The sequence below is a fragment of the Camelus bactrianus genome, chromosome 21 (genome assembly GCF_048773025.1).
Source record: "Camelus bactrianus isolate YW-2024 breed Bactrian camel chromosome 21, ASM4877302v1, whole genome shotgun sequence".
Lineage (NCBI taxonomy): Eukaryota > Metazoa > Chordata > Mammalia > Artiodactyla > Camelidae > Camelus > Camelus bactrianus.
The window spans coordinates 24372371-24392137 of record NC_133559.1 but is presented as its reverse complement, the minus strand read 5'-3'; the positions used below and the strand labels follow the sequence as shown (position 1 = coordinate 24392137).

Sequence of the window (19767 nt, the reverse complement as noted above, 5' to 3'; positions counted from 1 at the left end):
ATTTCATTATGTTAAGAACATTCTGTATAAGATCAATGACTTAGTCACATCTAATCCATACTGGACCAAAATGAAACAACTTCCTGGACTCATAACTGGTTGCAACATTTTAAGTAAGCACAGAGACATATTCTCTAAAAATGCAATGAAATGTACCTCATCCTTTGTTTTAATTCGTGAAGCATAAGCAGTATTACTTACTACAACCAGGTAAGACTTCTGCCCCCATCAACTCATATCCAGTTCATGAGAAATTCTTACCAAATTCCCACTGCCACATTTCTAGAATTATATGGTATTGGATGCAGTATGATTAATTCCCTTTTTCTTCTGCTTGCTGAAATAGCACCAGCCTTCAGAAATTTTCCAGCAGGTCACTATCAATAAACAATGACCTACACATTAGCTTAATGGTAGGCAATAATGTTGATGTTATTTATTTTATTAACTGAGTATTTTATATAAGTCCTGCTGATACTATCAAAATTAAAAACAATACGGTTTCTTGGTGGTCACTTCAAAAGCCATCCAAGAGCCCATCTGTGCGGATACTTGCAGACCTGTTGTACTGAAGGGTGCAGAGCTTCAGTGCAGGCACTGCTAGAGGCTGGGATCTTTCATCTCCCCCAAACAGTGTCCTGCACTCACCGTCCATTCATGGTAAAGTAGTTAATTTTAATGTCCTCATTGTTTACCACAAAGCACAGACAGTGAGGCTGGCTTCACCGCTCCCGTTTCCTTTTGCTGGGCTGCTGAGCTTTTTCAGCCAATTGACTTCTCTTTGAGGCTATAAATATCTGAAAAATGTTCTGCATTTGATGCTCTTGGATTCTGCATCCATATTTAGCTGTTTGTGGCATGCCTTTGTTTAAGCGACTCTACCACCCATACAGTCAGTCAGGTTGAGATCTGGATAGTCAAAGGACAGACAGATCAACATTCAACAGTTTCTAAAAGCAAGGTATTAATCTGCTGGACACGGTGACAATGAAAGGAGTGGCAAGATAGGAATACAGAGATAAACAAAACACGCAGGCTCCCTGGTGTCAGAAATGTTATAGTCTTAATGGGCATGCACGCAACTTATAATAATACTGCAATAAAACAAATGAGACATTTTACAACTAAAAGAAAAGTAAGGACAGCACAGCATAACTGTTTTCTCTTAGCTATGTCTCAGAGATATGCATTTGTTTGTGTTCTAAATATAGTCTACCTATTATAAAGCTCTGAGCATATTCCAAAAAAGTTTTCCAGTCACGACAATACAAAAACTCTGGATATAGGTATTATCCACCAAGGAGCCGACCTGTCAGCAGCAAACTCAGAACAGTGCCCATTCTTCACATTTTGTAAGGCAAACTAATAAGATATTGTTTCTAAAAGCTTTCTGTTAAGATATTTGGGGGTAGGAGAGTAGTTCTGTTCTTGTTGCTGTCTGCATACTGATGAGCTCGACCTGAGATCCCCATCCCGACCTTCCCATCTTGTGAAAACATTCCAAACAAATATACATCTGCCCTCAACATTCCTTCCTTCAAAACTCAGTTCACTGACCTTTTGATAACAGTGCCCCTCAGAATCCCGACAGTCACAATTTAAATGCATTAAAGGCTTGCTGGATGCCGGAGCCCAAAAGTCAGGCTGGAACTGGGAGGCCAAGTTGGAGGTCAAAATAATAGGGCAGGCCATGGAATTAGACAACTCTAAAGCTAAAATGTACCACAGATACCAATTACTCCAGATTCCACATTTTATGTAGAAACCTAGACCCAGGGACTTAAAATTACTTACCCAAAGTTAGACAACAATTTGTGGCAAAGTCAGAATGAAAACCCAGGTTCTCAACCCCCAGCTGCAAACTCAAGACTAGTTTCTGGATTTCTCTGAAGAAAAAAAAAATTAGACTACATTCATCAAAGTCTCTTTCAATTGTGTAAAAGACCCATGATGTTCCAAAACAATCAGGATTTTGAACACACAAAACAAACAAAAAAACCAAAATGAACCAATGTTTTCCAAATTGATTTTCTGCATTCTGTTTTCACTTCAAAGCTTTTCAAAGAATTATACAATAGGCAACTTAAAAACTAGCTAAGGACACAGAAAAGCCAAGAGTCATTCAAATAGTTCTGGAATATTTACATCAAACTAAAGACAATAAAGTAGTATCCAGGATGAGCTGCCTCAGAGGAAGGAAAGCAGCAGTACTGAACAGTAAATAAAAACAACTCCTGGTTCATTGATAGAGAAGACAAAAAAGTTACAAGGCAGTGGAAAGTCTACAAATTGGCTCTGAAATGTACACTATGTAGTGTGCGTGAGAGAGAATATATATATATATATATAGGTATGTATATACATGTATATATTTAAGAATACACACACACACACACAAACACACACACTCACAAACCTAGCCATAGGAAGGGACTACAAAAACAAGTACATAGTTTTATGGATTGCATGCAAAGAACATAGTTAACACTAGGTCTAGAAAACCCAGACAGAATAGTTTCGGACACTGAAATATTGAGTTATCATATACACATATTCTTGCAGTAACAAGGCCCTATCTCTAACTTCATACAAAAAATAATATGCCAAATAAGTGCATAAGGGTAAGAAGAGGGAGAGAACAGGAAAAAGTTGTAACCACAATGTACCCCAATTCAAGCTCATATTCCGATTCTCATCAACCTTTGCTATAAATTATCTGCTAAGTGGCATTAGCAGGTGGGTGGAAAATCAGGCACTAAAGTTTTTAATCTGCTGAGAATGAACTGGGTTACCTTGTATCATCTCCCACTTCTTTGCTTTAATTCTTTCAGCTAATTAAAATAACATCAAGCAACATTCATAAACATCCAGCAAAATACAAAGTGCTATACACATAAATCCTTAAGAATTGGTTATAAAATAGCTGGATGTCTAGAACTGCAAGAACCATTAAATGATTATTTAATCCAATCCACTCATTTTACAGACTAGGAATCAGGGATCAGAAAAGTGACCTGATCTGCTCCAAATCACATAGCTATTTAGCGGCAGAACTAAGACAAAAACTCAGATCCCTGGACTCTTAGTTCTATGATCTTTCTGATAGTGATGGGCTTTTAAAGTTTTGAAATCTCCAGGACAACAACTTGGAAGTCATGGTCACTCTCGAATGGTAAACATATACCGTGTTCAGAAGAATGGAAAAAAAACAAACATGTAAGGTAGTTGATCACTACAGGCTTAAATGCACATGTCTGCAGGATAACAACTTAACATTGTGTTTGACCCCAGGTGCTTCAAATCTGCCATCTTATACTCGGCCACATTACTAATGTCTTTTGCATTCCTGTAAGCTAAGTGATAAACACCTTGACGTTTCAATATTTTGGAAGTCATAGCTCAGTCCTGAATGCCAGGCTGTAAATCCTTGGGCTATGAGTTTTCAAAACCAGCATGGTTTTAATGCTGCCACAAGGCTCACCCTAATAGAATCTCATCATTCAGTTTTAATTAAAGAGGTGGTTGCTAGGAATGCAGAAAGGGAAAGTTTTAGTGTGTTCATCACTTTTTAACTTGCTGAGTAGCAACCCAGTCACTTTACAAAGAGCATCAGAAACAATAGTGCAATCTGAAACAATCCACACCCCTTGGACTAAGTGCTTACCTTTGGAGAGTGAGGTTCAGAAAGAGGTTATAGAATTAGATTGTTCTCACCAAACAAATACTTCTGATTTTTACTTTATTATCTTATCCTCTGCTAAGCTTTTTCATAATACCTTGGTTTCCAGCCTTGCCTCACTCAAGAGAAAGAAATGAAATCTCATTCACTTGATTTCACGGTGTGTTCTTGAAGGTCGGCTGACACTTAGCCTCGAAGTAACCACCTGAGAATTTCCTGCATAGCCCAACCCCACCTTAAACTTACTGCAGGTACCCGAAAAGGTCCCAAAACCATACTCAGTCACATCTCTCTACCCAAATACCATTCTGGAGAAACTTGTCAGAAACGCACCCAGAACAAAAAAAATTGATGTGGGAAACGGACCCAGGATGGATGGAGACTGAGAACGGGACTGAGACCAGGAAAGGAATTTCAGCCTGAGCAAAGAAAGATAAGAAACACCAGCCTCTAAGACGGCCTTTAGTCCTTACCGTACACTCGGACCCAGCTCTGCTGCTGGCACACGGACTCCAGAAGGATCCGATCCAACATGCCACCGGCCACGGCCCCACTGACTGGAACAACCGCGTCCAGTTCCTCCGGGGGGAGCGGGGAGTCGGACTCCAGTCCCGGGAACATCTCAGGCCAGGACAGCGCCTCTGCGGCTCCTCCGGTCGACAAGGAGAGCTCCATGGTGCCCCGGAGGGACAAGGCGGCGGCGGCGGGGCGGGCGCGCGACTCCGCGCCCTGCCTGCGGGAAGGGGAGGAGGAGAGCGCAGCAGCGGGGGCAAGGACCCGCGCGGCAGCCGGCGCGGACGCGGCTCACCTCCTTCCCCGCCGCCCACTGCCCGCCGCTCGGGCGCTGCAGCCCACCTGCAGCCGGCGGGCGGGACCCAGGCCGGGAGGCGGATCCAGCGTGGCCCCGGGCGGGGGTGGGTCCGGGCTCAGGTGTGGGTCCCTCCCGGGAGGGGACGGAGAAGAACCCGGGAGGGGCGGCTCGCTCGCCGGCCCCCTCGGTGCCGCCTTCCTTTGCCCCCGCCGGTGTCCCCTGCGGTCCGAAAGGGCCGGGGCCGGGGATGGAGTGGGGCCGGGCACGGCTGGGCTGGGGGCGTCGCCGCTCGGGGCCGCCCCCTTTGACCGGCTCCCGCCGCCGCCGCCGCCGCCTCAGGGGCTCCGAGTGTCCGCTCTCTTAGCTTGGGTGGGCTGGTGGCCCCAGGTTCTGGCCCGCCTGTCCTCAGCACCCAGTCCAGGAATGAGCCGACCCGCCCCCCTAACTCTGAGGCCACGGCTCCGCCGCAGCTCCGGCTCCGGCTCCGCCGCGGATCCCACAAGCCCGGCAGCCGCGGCGGTGGCGGCGGCAGGCGGCATCCCAGGGTGATAGGCCGGAGCAATCGAGGGCCGAGAGCCCAGCCGCGTGTGCAATCGAGTAACGAAGAGGAGGAGGAACTGCCGCCGAAGGCAGGAAAAATCGGATACCGAGTTATTCATCCGGCCAGTCCCGCCTACTTTCCAAATACGCTTTCCCAGACCGCCCTGCAGTACGTTTCCCGGTCTCCTGGTCTCCCGAACTGCTGCTGGAAGTGGACCCGGCCGGCGTGGGGAGGCGGGGAGGGAAAGGCATGCGGGAAATTTAAAAAGAAAGGAAAAGAACTTCCCTTTCCCCTCCTCCCACCCTTTCCTTTTGTGTATGCGTTTGTGTCTTTACTTATTTGGACCAATATTTCTTTCCTGTTGGAAGAAGAAATTGGAGAGGCTGCTTTATTTTACAGTCACCCTGGGGGAAACGCCTCCTTCCTTCCCAGAGAGAGGAGTTGGCAGCGGGATCTGGGATTGTGGGATATGTGTGGGATCCGCGCTCTGTGCCCTGTCTGCGCTGAAGCTGGACTTGTCATCGGTTTAGAATAGCAAGTTTAGGAAGTGTGGTGTGGATGGATGGACGGGCTTCGCAAGGACATGAAATGCTCAAAACCCAGTATTAACCAAATATGTTTCTCTCCCCCTTTTTTTTTTTTTTCTTTTTTTTGCCTTTGATCTTTGCGCAATATGTTGGCTTTTTTTCCAAAGCCTCTAATGATGTCACTTGCGTTTTATTTTTGGTCTGTTTGTAGACTGGCTCCCTTGACCTTGGGTTTAATTTTATGCCCACTAGTTCAGATTTAAGAAATTGCTGGAAAAGTAATAATAAAATCGAAAAGTATCAACTTAAAGTGTCTTGCACTTAGTAGGTCTCCAAGAATGTTTCTTGATCACCGCGGCATACAACAAAGCAAGAATTCCAAAAGTTTACGTTGCTTTTTTTTTTTTTTAACATCTTTGGGTAGGGAGGATTGTTTAGTATCCCCACCCCACCCCCCATTTCTCCCTACATGGCACGAAGAGACTGGTCGAAAAGGGGACATTTTCTTTTCCTGGTTTTGTGGTATCCTGGTATATTATTTGGGCTTATCAAGAGCTATGGGGACGCATTTTGTAATTTTCTCCAAACTCTTATTTAGAGTAATAGTATCTCAAAGCAGGAGGTAACCTTAGCGATGATCTCATCCTGCCTCTTGTTAAACAGGTGAGAAAACTGAGGAACAACCATGTCACCTGGCAAAACAACCACCAATACAGTTAGGTCTGCAGTGTCTCAATGATATTGGCTACTTCAGCTTTGTTCCCTCAAGAACTTTTTGTGATTAAGCTTGCTGATGTGTGGCTTGGTGATATATTGGAGTGATCATGTCCAGTTCTAGCACCCTGATTTCTTACTGTCTGCCTCCATAGTCAGACTTCCAAGTCTAAATCCTCGTACCCTTCAGTGTTTGAGTGGACAAAGGGAAGTGTTGAAGCTGGAGGTTTAGAGCCCTGCATTGAACAGAGATAGAGCATTTTTATTTACACTATATTACTGTCGAAGTCATGGTAACAGAAGTCAAAGAGCAAGGGAATTATGGGCAGCAGATGTACAAATATGAGCATCTCTTTATTAGTCAATATATCAGGAATTTATTTACCCAAGCAATTATTTCAAAGCAGCATTAAGAGGGGTGTGTGAAACAGTCACAGAGGTGTTGGGGGTGGTTTGTTTTCTACCTTGCTCTCACTGGCATCATCCGTTCTTTTTCTTACTTATGGTGGGGGGGGTGGTAATTAGGTTTGTTTGTTTCTTTCTTTCTTTTTAGTGGAGGTACCAGGGATTGAACCTAGGACATCCTACATACTAAGAACATAATCTGCCACTGACCTATGCCCTCCCCCTAGCATCATCCATTCTTGAGCTGAAGAATAAACTTCTGCCAAGCCCCAGTAATCCTACTTTCTTCATCCAGATTCCCCAAATCCCAGCTCCTGCTTCACTTCCCCAGCCTGACCCCAGACTGGCTGCAGTGGTTATCTAGTTACTTAAGTAACAGTATGTCTGGAATTTATCTAATATTTATAATTTAAAGAGAAAATACTTTCACAACCTGAGCAATAATTCTGTGAGATAAGCAGAACCAGTGTTTTTTATTAATCACCATTTAGCCCGTGGAGAGGGGGCGGGGGGAGCATAGTATTCTATTAAGCAACCTACCTAAAGTAATATAGCTAGCTAATAAATTAAAACTCTAGTTTCTTAATTGGTTTTCTTTTCTCCTATTTGTGTAGGTAGGGGAACGTAGTTAGGTTTACTTATTTACTTTTAGAGGAGGTGCTGGGGATTGAACCCAGGACCTCAGACATGCTAAGCATGCACTCTACCGCTTGAGCTACACCCTCCCCTCTAGTTTCCTAATTTTTTAACTCACTGACAGATGTAGATTCCTAGGGGTTGTTTTGTTTCATTTTGTTTTGTTTTGTTTCCCTTTGGTGGGTAGAGTTTTTCTAACAGTTGTGGAGCCAAAAGTAAATATTTCGTGGTTTTTGTAAATTATTATCACTTAAGAAAATACTGAAGAAAAACAAAACAAACAAATAAAAGTGATAAACCAATCTACATTGCTGGGAAGCAGTTAATCCTACTTGGTTTTATACCAGTGGTATCTGCCTGCTGTAATCCCCGATCTTAAAGTGAAGATAAATCCTTTGCTGATAAAGTCTTGGTTTCCATTGTAGTTTGCAAACAGGCCTTTGTGTGTGAACTACAATAGAGCTAAAGTCTCATTTCTCTGCCTGCCCTAACCCCTCCTCCTTTTTCTTCCCCCTAGAGCTTCTGACACCAAGCTCTCGGAGGTAATCTACATATTTATTGTCACTGGAATTCAACTCTAAGAATCAAACCCAAGACCCAGAACAAGAGGGAACTAAAAATTGGGGAACTATGGAGGAGAAAAGATAATAAATTATTATCCCCATGTAATATTCTGAAGAACAAAAGCTGGCAATAATCTGAGATTTTCAAAAGAAAGAAAGAGGCCTTGGGTTCTGAGTACCCATTGCCAATTTTAAAGAGAGGTGAGTATTTGGAATCTTGGCTATCACAACCCGAGGACCAGGTTCATGTCCAATTTTCTCCTCTGTTCACCTGTCAGAAAACACACACATAAGAAGTTCCCTCATCACAAATGCTCTTAACTATTTTATTAAAGCCAGTTCCTTCTAAGCTATCTAGACACCACCTCTAAACCCCTAATCTCCCAAGCTGTACAACTGTGGTTCACCAGCCACTCCCTTTCAATATTCCGTTTCATCTTGGGCAAAATGGTGCCGCACTCTCCTGATTATATTCTATAACATTGACCACGCCCAGTTCATCACTAGGTAGGAATTTAGGCATTTCTCAAGATTCTGTCATCTCTCTTCCTCCGGCCTCACTCTCCAATTCCCTAGTGATCTATTCACTGCCTTGATTTCAGCTCTCACTTGGATCATGGATCTCCAGCCCTATCCACAGTACTGCGGTCCAGTCAGGAGTTTGTAAATGTTGGACACACCTCCACTAAGTTATGCTTCCTGTGCTTCAGACTCAGTGCATAGAAAGTCAGTTCTTTCCCCCTTTCCCCTGCACAAACACCCTTCCCTACTTGAATTTCCCTTCTTTGTTAGTGGAAGTAGTAGGTCCTACCTCAGACTTACTTCAACATGGAGTTACCTTTGAGTCCTCTCCTCCCCGCCAACTTGCATAAATCCACCCCCTCCTTGGAATGCTTTACATTCCCGCTGACCCCATCCTAGCTCAGGCATGGTGAGCGCTCACCAGGATTGTGCATTAGCTTTTTAGCTGTCCTCCTGCTCCTGAGGCCTTTCTACTGTGCTGTATGTGAATTAACGTAAAGCACAGTTCAGACCAGGTCATATCCAAGCTCAAAATACAGCTCCCTACTGCCTACTAAGTACAATGCATGCTCCATCGAGAGATTAAAAGGGCCTCCCCAATGTGGTCCCAAACCACCATTGCTACCTAACTGATAGCCTATGCTCAGCCACCTCAAATGTCTCATGTTCCCCAAATACACCCAGCTCTTTCCTTGCCCCTAGCCTCTGCTTATTTCTTCTATCAGGAATGAATGTCCTTTCCTCCATCTCTGCCTGCTAAAAACTCACCAACCTTCAAGCCCCTCCCCCCAGCCCCATCAAATGCCAGTAACTTCCTCCAGCAAGTCATTCCCTATCCTCCAAGCTGCTCCGGGTTCCCATGGCCTTTGTTCCTGTCTGCCTTCTGGAACCAATCACAGTTTATATTCTGATATAGACCTTTGTGTAACTCTGCTTTTAGGTTATAAGCATCTTGAGGACAGAGCCCTTGTGTTAATTCATGTTTCTCCCCCGCAACGTCTTTCACATATCAACCCCTCAATGAAACTAGAAGCCGGGAAACAAGAAATTAAACTGAAAAAGAAAACCTGGTTGGTTCACAGATGTTTGGGGCTGCAGAAGACACTTTGAAAATCAATTTAATGAAGCCCCTGTTTTCTCTCTTGCCTCTCCCCAGTTTTAAAAAAGAAACATGCCTAGACCTGGGAAAAGGACATGGCTTGTCCAAAGTCACACAGCCGGGGACACAGGAAGGATTAGAATTCAGACCTCCTGAATCTCGATTCATCAACTCCATCAACAGATTGTTTCGTTCCTGCCCTTTTCTGTCCTTCTCTAAATGGATGTTTTTCTGTTGATAAAGGTTTCCTTGGTAATTTTATTCTTTTCCATATTATTTAAGCTTACAGCATTTGTGCCACATTCCTGGCCCCACATATAATTTTAGCAAAATTATACTTTTTTTTTTCAAACCAAAGGACCAAACAGAGACATCAGAGAAACATCTGGTCTGATTCATCAGCGTAGCAGCAGCATTTCTATTTATACATGAGCATGGCCCTATCTTTGTAGCTCTCAGCTGTTCCTCATTGCTCAGTATGTCCCTCTTTTCAACCTTGTCTGTCCCTCATCAAGAGAGCATCCTGCATCCTGAGTCTTAAGCAGAATCGGATGCAATGGAAGAAAATAGATTCCCTATTCCCTCGAAGTGGTCTGTATTTAAAAGGAACAATTTCTCTACTTTCTGTCTTTAGTTCAAGAGCCAGGGATAGCAGCCTCAAGAGGCTGGGTGGCTGCCATCTATTCCACTGCCTTCTGGGTAGAAAAAGTTAGAGAAAAACCAAAGCCGTGGCATGAGTCAAGTTTGAAAGCAGGTCAGAGAGAAAGGAAATGAGTGTTCCAAATGGGGAAACTGAGGTCGATGTACAGAACTTAAGGAACACTGACTCCTCATAGCAACATTTGACAATGATTATAAATCAGAAACTGTTGGATCTTAGGCATTCGTCGGTACCAAGGAAAACTTAGGAATCTTCTTGGGTTTTACGAGTGCTCCTTTATACCTGACCCATGTTCCCTAAGAGAAAGTCACTGTTTGTACCATCCAATGACTATATTGTTTGGGAAAACAGTGGAACAGGCCAGAGACAAACAGACCTCCACCAGTCATTTCTTCTTGGCAAATCTCCTCCAAAATAATGACCTCACCTCAGCATTCAACTAGGAATGCAAAAAGAATAAAAACAGTCAGATGGAACGAATGGCAAGGGCCCCTGACATCAGGGCCTAATTAAAACCTTAGCGGTCCTGAGCGCTGAAAATAACAAAACGCCCTTCCTCACCCCATGTAATTAAAATTTTTAAATTGCCGAGTGTTAGAAAGAGTACAAAGTTCTGATTTTTTTTTTCAGGGATGACCACTGAACTTGTTTTAGAAATGGCAAATATTAAAATTTCCGTATGTGTTTTTGTGTACTCCTGCTTTTGCCAGCACTCTAAACACCATATCATTTCCAGCTCTGCTTGGAATTCATAGTGCCAAACATCTATGAACTAACACAATCTATGAAGGGGGTAATCTTTAGCAAATTAATTTCTGTGTTTTCTTAGTAACTGTTGAAACACTAAATTACTTCAGCCTAGCCAAAGCAAACGATCACTTCCTTAGCATTATGGTTCTGATGACTCCTCAAAAGATGCAATTAAAAAAAAATCAAAGCCAAATGATTCTAGAGGAGAGATTTTTTTTTTTTAATGATTTCACAGTTCTCATATTACCCTGAGAGTGATGTTGTCATCTTTGGTCAATGTGTGGAGGTTACAGTGGCCCATTTTTATCTTGCCTCTAGCATAACAAAGGTGTCGAGACATGGGTCACAATAGTTGGGGCCTATTTAAGACTCTTGTGAGCAAAGACCAAAAAAGATCCAAAATATCTCCTTAGAAGGCTGTCACCTAAGTATGGGTTAAGATGATCATAGCTCCTGAATGTCTCACCATTATCGATTAGGGTTGATTGCTGTTGGGAATAAGAACTCTGGAAAGTTTTTAAAATCATTTTCCCATTGGTCTGTAGCAAGATATCCTTAGCAGGAGAACTAGGGAGGAGATAGAAGTTTAGAAGTTAGTAGTCAGAAAGTGGGGTACAGGAGTTTAAGATTGATGAGGTGTAATGGCTGAATGATGACAAGACACAGAATGTGATCCTGGGAGGTAGACACCTGAAACAGAGTGGACGAGAAGGTCACAAGGACTAAGGAGGTACAAATATTAGGAAGGTAAGTTATTGAATTTTTAGGATGGTGGTAGGAGGTGGGATAAAGAAGGCAACTGTGAGTTAAGTCTCCAAGTCTTTGGGGAATGAAAGTAAGCGACCAGAATGTTGGTTAGTGGCAGGGAGGAGGAGAGGGTAGCGTTCATCATTAAGAGAAGGATTAGCTGTTACATGAGAGTTGAAGCGTGATGATCCAGAAGCAGCAGTGGGGCTACCAGCAGCCAAATGCCAACCCCTGCACCTTGACTCCCTCTGGAGCACAACGAAACAAAGCGTACCAGAGAATGAACAACCCCAGCTAGAGGAATTTGCAGGGCAAATCCTAGTCTTGAAGAAAAACCCCTTAATTCAAGGCAAGAAGTGGAGCATACACTCCCAAGAAGAAACATTGAGAAGGTAGAGTATATTATTAGAATGGAATAATGATTGCAGATGTCGTGGTGGCAAGTATGAGTAAGGGGTTTGTAGCAATAGGTACAAGAGATGAGAAGGAAGGGGTTCATAGTAATAAGCTGAAGAAGCGAGAAAGTACTAAACCATTAAAGGGACGAGGGGAAAAGAGAATAGGTGACTAGAAGCATTTCCCTTTAATCAGTGACTGAGAATTATAGGGGTAAGAAAGAGACAGGCTTCAAATATTATACTTTGGTACACATTCTTTTGGTGTCCCAATTGGATAAAGCTGCAGTCAAAATACAGAGTTGTGGCAAGGGCTGCCACAAAGTTTTTGGAGAGACTATGAAGACTGTTCTTAAATGAACTGTGTCCCTGTGCTTGGAGTTGTAGCAGTGAGCCTTATTAAAACAAAGCTTCTCTCTAAATTTGTGGCTCAGCAAAGGGGCCATTTCTCCATTTCACGAGGACTTGAATCTGTTTTCTGTTTTATTTGACTCCTAGACTCTCTTAGTCCCATGCCCTGCCTAGGACTAATGATTGTTCATCTGAAATAATCTCACACCAGTCTCCTCCATCCCCGTGCACCCGGTCCTGCAGCATCAACTCTAGATCATTCCTACGGTCTGCTTTTTTTCTACTCCTCCTTCTCAAACAGCTGAGGGCTAGAGAAAATCACATAATGTAGAGTCTTGTATTGCTATGGATTTGAGCTCATCCAGGCCCTCAGGGACTCCATCAATCCCTTAGCTTATCTTTGATCTACTCCCTCTCCCATTCTCTCCAGTAAATATACCTATTCTTTGTCTCTCTCTTCAAGACCTAGTCAACTCCCGATCCTCATTCTCAACATGTTTCTGCCTCCTATTTCAAGGAGAAAAATTGAGGCCATTGATCAAGATTTCCTTCAGCATCCCCAGCTCACCACCATCTTTTCCTTCAGTCTCAGAGGATGAGTGGTCCCTCCTCTTTTTTAAAAGCCAAACTCGCCCTCCTCTTTCAGGGCTTAAGTGATTATCTTCTCTCTTCTTTCTTTCAACCAAGCTTTAGTCATGGAGGGCTTCTTCCCTCAGTTTCTGATTATCTCTCCCATCTAATCAAAAAGCTCCTGACCTATGAACACACAGATGTCTCCAACTTTCTTTGAAGTACATCTGAAAAATAAGATGGGTTGATGGATGGATAGATGGATAGATATATGATAAACCAAATATAGCAAAATCCTTTTTGTAGAATTTAGGTGGGAGGTACATAGATGTTCACTTTACAATTCTTTCAACTTTTCTATATGTTTAAAATTTGACATAATAAAAATGTTGGGGGAGTGGCTCACAACTCAGCATACTCCTCAAATTATCATCCAATCTTTCTTCTTCCTTTTTCCATCTGAACTTTTTGGAAGAATAGACTATATTCACTGTCTCTATTATTTCCGTAACTCTAAGTCACTATTTTTGCTTCAGATCTTTAAAAAAGAGATAAAACGTTGTAAATACAGCTGCAGCCCCCTTTATATCTCATCCAAACCCTTTTCCTCCCAGCTACCATGGTGTCATCACTGTTCTAATATTGGTATGTATCTTTCCCACATGCACATGCATGTGTGTATGCAAATCCTTTGATGATTTTTTCTATTGAATTTGTGTTTTGTGCCTTCATGAAATTTCTATATACATAATATATCTTGGCATTTACTTTTGCATTCAGTATTGTGTTTTCAAGATTTATCTATGTTGATACTCCAGGATCTAGTCCATTCATTTTAACTGCTCTGTAGTTTTGTATCATTTGAATAGTCCACTATTAATCTACATGTTCCACTACTGACGGTTGTTTCCAATTTTTTATGGTTGCAAACAATAAAGCAGTGACTATCCTTAAGGCAATTCTCCTTGTGCATCTGGAGAAGTGTTTCTCTAGATATATGTCCAGAAATTGAATTGCTGTGTAGTAGGGTACACACTGATTTTACTCTACAAAATATTGGCAAATTGCTTTCCACAGTGATTGTACCAATTTACTTTCTTACCAGCAGAGCATGAGGGTTTCTTATCTTCACATCCTTGCCAATATGTAGTATTGTCAGATTTTTAAATTTTGCAATTCTCATACATATGGAAAGCAGTCCAATTTCACATTTACATTTTCCTCTAGAAAGGTTAAGCTTCTCTTGCATATACTATTAGCAGTTTGGGTTTCCCTTCTCTGAATCGCCTGTTCACACTCATTGACAAGTTATTTTTCCATTGCACGTTTGTCTTTTTCTTATTGATTTATAAAAGTTCTCTATATGTGCTGTGCCCTAATCTTTTGTCAGTTATTTGAATTGCAAATATATTCTTTTTAGTCTTGCCTGTTAACATTGTTCATATCTTTCTCAACAGAAATTTTAATTTTAATTTATCTTTTTTGTTTGTTTATGGTTTAAGTTTTTTCATGCCTCAAAAAAGCCTTTCCTACTGGGAAGTAATGAATATATTCTGCACTGTTATCTTCTGAAAGCTTCATTATTCTGCCTTTCACATTGGAGTCTTTAATCCAATTGATATTTATTTATGTGTACAGTGGGAAGGATCTAATTTTCCCTTACATGGATAGCTAATTGACACAGCACCATTTATTGAATAGTTCAGCTTTTCCCTATTTCTTTGTACCTTCTATTGTACACCAAGTTCTCATATGTGTTGCTCTCTGTTCTACTGGTCCATTTACCTATTTATGCTCTGATACCACACTGTGTTAATTTCTCTCCCTCATTTTTCTTTTTCAAAACTGCCTTGCCTATTCTTGGCCCTGAAGTATTCTGTGTGTATTTTAGAATCTGTTGGTCAAATTCCACAAAGCACCCTGTTGGGATTCTGATTGTAAATTAAACAAAATTTATACATTAAGGAGAATTACCTCTTTATAATACTGAATTTTCCCTTCAAAAATATGGTATATCTCTCCTATTTTATATCTATCAATAAAGTTTTATCATTTGTTTATATAGGTATTAGATTTTTTTGTTAGATTTTTTTTCCTGAGAACAATATGGCTTTTCTTCCCACTCTAATTTCGGTATTATTAATTATTATTATTATTATATTTTCAAATTGGTTATTGCTTATGTATAGAACACCATCAGTTTTTGAATATTGATTCTGTGTTTATCAATCTTGAAAAACTCTTATACGTATTGATTTCATGTCAAAAGATTGTCTTGAATGTTCTGAGTAGATAATTGTATTATTTTCATTTAATGACTATTTTGTTTCTTTGTTTCCAATCCCCTCCCTTTGTTTGCTTGTCTTACTGCATTGGTTGGGACCTATAGGACAATGTGGAATGGATACAATAGTCATGTCTTGTTTCTGACTTTAAAGGGATTACTTCCATTATTTCACCATTAGCTACGATGTTTGCTGTAAGTTTTGATATTAAGGATTGTCTGATCTATTTCTAGTTCTCTAAGAAGAACATTTTAAAATCACAAATTGAGTGTTAAGTTTTATTAAACATTTTTTATATTTATTGAGGTGATCGTTTAGTTTTTGCCCTTAATTGGATGAGATAGTGAGTTACATTAGCAGATTTCAAAAAATAAAGTATCATTATATTTCTGGGTTTAAACCCTTCTTGATTATATTATATTTTTAAGGAACTGTAAATATTTTATTTAGTTCTTGTGTATCTATATTTATACGTGAGACAAGCTGATAACTTTCCCTTCTGGTGCCGTCCTTGTCTGGTTTGACTATCCTTCCTGGATATGCAAGGGAGTTACCTCTCTACACACTCCTCAACCTGTAACTGCTCTATGACAACAGCTCTCAAAACGATATCTAAGGGGGTGAATTTAAAGCCCATATTGCAATGTCTCTGTTACATCTTACACAATCAATTCCTTCTTAAAATTTACTCATTAATAACACTCTCCTTGTTCTCTCATACATCTCTGAGAATTCCTTCTCTACTTTCTTTGTGGGCCTTTTAATCTTCTCCCTGGAATCTCCCTTGACCAACAATCTTCTCACTCTGCAAGGCTCCCTAGGTGATCTGACACATCCTCATGGTTTCAGCTACCACCTGTACAGAGATGAATTTCAGTGCTGTCCCTTCGTCTCAGATCTCTCCCTTCAGTTCCAGCTTACCCTGGCTCATTCCGGCTGTCCCAAAGTCACCTGCGACTTCACATGTTTAGAAAAGAACTCCCCATCTTCTCCATTAAACTAGTTTCTCCTCCTGCAGACGCAATCTTAGCTCATGACCCCATTAGCCATATTTGTCATCCAAGAGGGAATTCTTTAGGTTCTTCTCCTTCATTTCTCAAATCAATTACCATGCCTTGACAGTTTAGCTTCCTAAACATTACTTGATCTGTTCCACCTCCCCACTTTTATTTTCCAGGCCTCAGATAGGGCTCTCTTCACCTTTTACCTGGACTAGCACAAAAATTTGCTAAAAAATCTCCAATCTCCTTTGTTTTGTCTACTTCAAATATAGATGCAACTGCAGGTGTCACCACCATGACCTTCTAATTGTTCTCTTTACAATCACTGAAATAATTTTTTAAAAACTCTAATCTCACCATGCCACTTTGCCTCAAAGCCCTACAAAGTTTCTCCATTGCGGATAGGATGGTCTGCATTTTTTGACGTGGCATTCAAAGCCCACCGTTATCCTTACCTTTTTCTCCAGCTTTAATTACATCTTAATCTTGTCTCCAGCAACTCAACTGCTTGTAGTTCCCTATGCATTTTTTTTCCTTCCATGCCTTTGCCATGCTCTCCCTTCTAGAAGGCACAGCTCCATTTCCCTTCACCTCTAACTCCCCACCCCCCATCTCTACATGACTAACTTTTCACATCCTTTAAGATCCAAATCAGCTGTCAGCTCAATCAAAACCATTGCTAACACTGACCCCCTCCTGCAGGCTTCCCTAAGTGCCGCTCTTCAAAGATCTCATAGAAGTCATTGTTATTACTGCATTTTGCATTTACCATATTGCATTGTAATTATTTGCTTATGTATCCCCATTGGACAGTGAACTCATCAAAAGAAGCCATTGAGCTTTATTCATTCGTATTCAAAGTTTGAGAACCTACAAATATTTGTGGAATTCAATGAATAAATGATGTAGTTGAATTGAATACGCTCTTTGCAGAAACTTTTGGTCTTTCTGATTATTATTGCTTAAAATTTAGTTTTCACTAGACCTTTCCCACCAGGTAGACTTCATAAATTAATTTTTTTTGCTCTGGCTAACCAACTCTAAGAAAAGTAAAAAAAACAAAACAAAAACCAAAAAACTAGTGACCTATGAGTCTAGCTAATATGGTCTAGATTGGAGTATGGAACCACAGAGGAACATAGAAACAAATGAAGTAGGATAGAATGAAAGGAGAGAATACAATTGGAACACACACTGTCAATCATCCCTAACTAGGGTTTTCACTAACGCTATGGGGAGGAGTGATTACTATTTACCAGTGGGATCACATTGTTAGTGGCTCCTGGATTATCTGCAAATCCAGATATCACCTTGAGGTTTATATAAATTCATCTGGAAACCCCATCCCATGTCTTATGGGAAAACCAGTGCTCTCTGCAAACTCCCTGCAGTTTTTCTGGGCTCCCCATTCTCTTGATAACCTCAGGGTTTGCTTTCTGGCTTCTGCTGAATTCCCATTTTTAATTCTCTATCTTGCAGCTGTTTCTTTATTTTCATTTGGCACCAACTCCAGGGTGGGTCCAGCCCTTCCTCCTAGATTTCCCACCCCAAATTCATGAGGGGCAGCTGTGTGTAATAGACCCTTCCTGGAGATTCAAAGATAATGTCTGCCAGATAGGGAGCTAAATGGCAAATACGCAGCACTCTTCAGCAGCTAAGTTAAAACTGAAAACTTGATTTTCTTGCTCTATTCCTACTAACCCAAAGTTAAGCCTCCTGACATTTTCTTCAACCTTCACCTCCACTCTTCCTCGTCATTTACTTCTCTTTTCTTCCCCAATTTCTTATGCATAATGATTTTGTGATCTTTTGTTGTTTCTTTCCAACACACACAGAGCCTCTACTTTCACTTCTTAGGCGTTTCTCAAGATATTATTCTAAACAAAGACAATCTTTACCTAAAGAGAACTCTTGTGCCAGTTTATAAAATAATATTTCCTCATTTCTTGACTAATTTCTGTTTATAAGGTATGTATGTTTATGTGTCAGGTAACTAAAAATTCAATATTGTTCATTTTAAGCCATGTGATTGTTTCTTCCTAACTTAATCTTTTGTAAAATCTTGTGCAGCAGAACACCTTTAGTTATTGCCAATGATTGGTGCTGGAACCAGGTAGTCACCATTGTCATTTTCAAGTCGGGACAACCAAGGAATAGTCTTTACAGAGTTATGTCTGAACTGGGTCTTAAAATAGTCTCGAGTTAATGCCTTTAAATGAACTTTCCTCATGTTTGTATGTATGTATGTGTGGCTAACCTGAATAAATCATTTCTGAACAATAGCAAATATTGGTGGATCCTAAATTTTTGGAATCCCAAAGAGATTTTTTTTCTCTTTTGGAAAGACTTGAATTCGTTATTTCCAGCAAATATTTGTCAAGGTCCTACTGTGGGTCAAACACTGCGGTGAACCCTGGGAATTGAATGGAGAAGAAAAGAGTTGAACTCCCTGCTCCATTGGAGCTTAGATTCCAGCAGGGAACACAGTCAATAGGAAGGAAATAGACAATCACATACTGTGGTAAATTCCATGAAGAAAGTCAACACGGTGATTTGACAGAGAACAAGCTGGGGGAAAGGGAGGTACTCCCAACAGGGTAGTTTGGGAAGTCCTCTTTGAGCTTTGACCTGTTGTCTGAGACCTAGGGGGCTGAAGGAGACAGTCATGCAAAGAAAGGAGAAGATCAATTAAGAGGCCCTTGTAGTAGCCCTGGTAAGAGATGACAGTGACTTCGACTCTGTGTTTGTGCCAGTGGAGAGATAAGAAAGGAGTCCAACTACGTTTTGGAGGCACAGCTATAGTAGCATTTGCTGATAATATATGTATTTAAAAAGAGAAAGAAAGTCAGGGATAATTTCTGTGTTTGTGGCTTGCACAACTACATAGTTAATTTTGGCACTAAGATGAAGACTAGAAGAACAGGTTTAGGTTGGGAAATCTAGTGCTCCGTTTTGGACCCATACATTTGAGATGCCTCTTGGACATTCAAATGGAGATATTGGATTTATGAATCTGGTGTTCTAGGAAAGGTTAGGGCTAGAAGTGTATTTTTGGAGTAATCAGCACAGAGATGCTATTTAAAGTCACAGAATTGAATGAGCTCTCCAGCAAGAGAATTAGCTCTAGAGATGAGGGACCATGCCTGAGCACAGAGGCACTCCAATGTTTAGAGGTCATATAGAAAAATGAGAGACAGAAAGGGACAGAGAAGGAGCGGCCAGTGAGGCAAGATAAAGCCAAGAGAGCATAGTACCTTGAAGTCAAGGAAGAGGTGGGACAATTAATGCAGGACAGAGCCATGTCCACTATCTATTTGCATACCCAGTGCAAGATTCTGCCCAATCTATAAGTTTTCTTAGCCCGCAGATAGAAGTCAAGGAAGGTTTCTAACATCCAATCTTCCAGGAAAGGTTTTGCAACCTATTTGGGTATCTGAAGAGGCAGCATCTCAGGGCATTTGCACATGTTATGGTTCTTCTAGGCTTGGTTGAACACAGTAGCGGTAGGCA

General features: G+C 41.3%; 1 protein-coding gene across 4 annotated transcripts in view; it reads right to left on the bottom strand.

Moving 5' to 3' along the window:
- Positions 1-4998, bottom strand: part of RASAL2 (RAS protein activator like 2) — a 303483-nt gene extending 298485 nt beyond the window's left edge. Inside the window, exon 1 of one of the 4 annotated variants that reach the window (XM_045516595.2) lies at positions 4153-4998. In XM_045516595.2, the coding sequence (XP_045372551.2) occupies positions 4153-4354 (202 nt within the window). In that variant the 5' untranslated portion in view covers positions 4355-4998. The remainder of the gene's footprint in view (positions 1-4152) is intronic. The other 3 variants (XM_074349840.1, XM_045516596.2, XM_045516597.2) reach the window with 3 other exon arrangements.
- Between the last annotated feature and the right edge of the window lie 14769 nt (positions 4999-19767).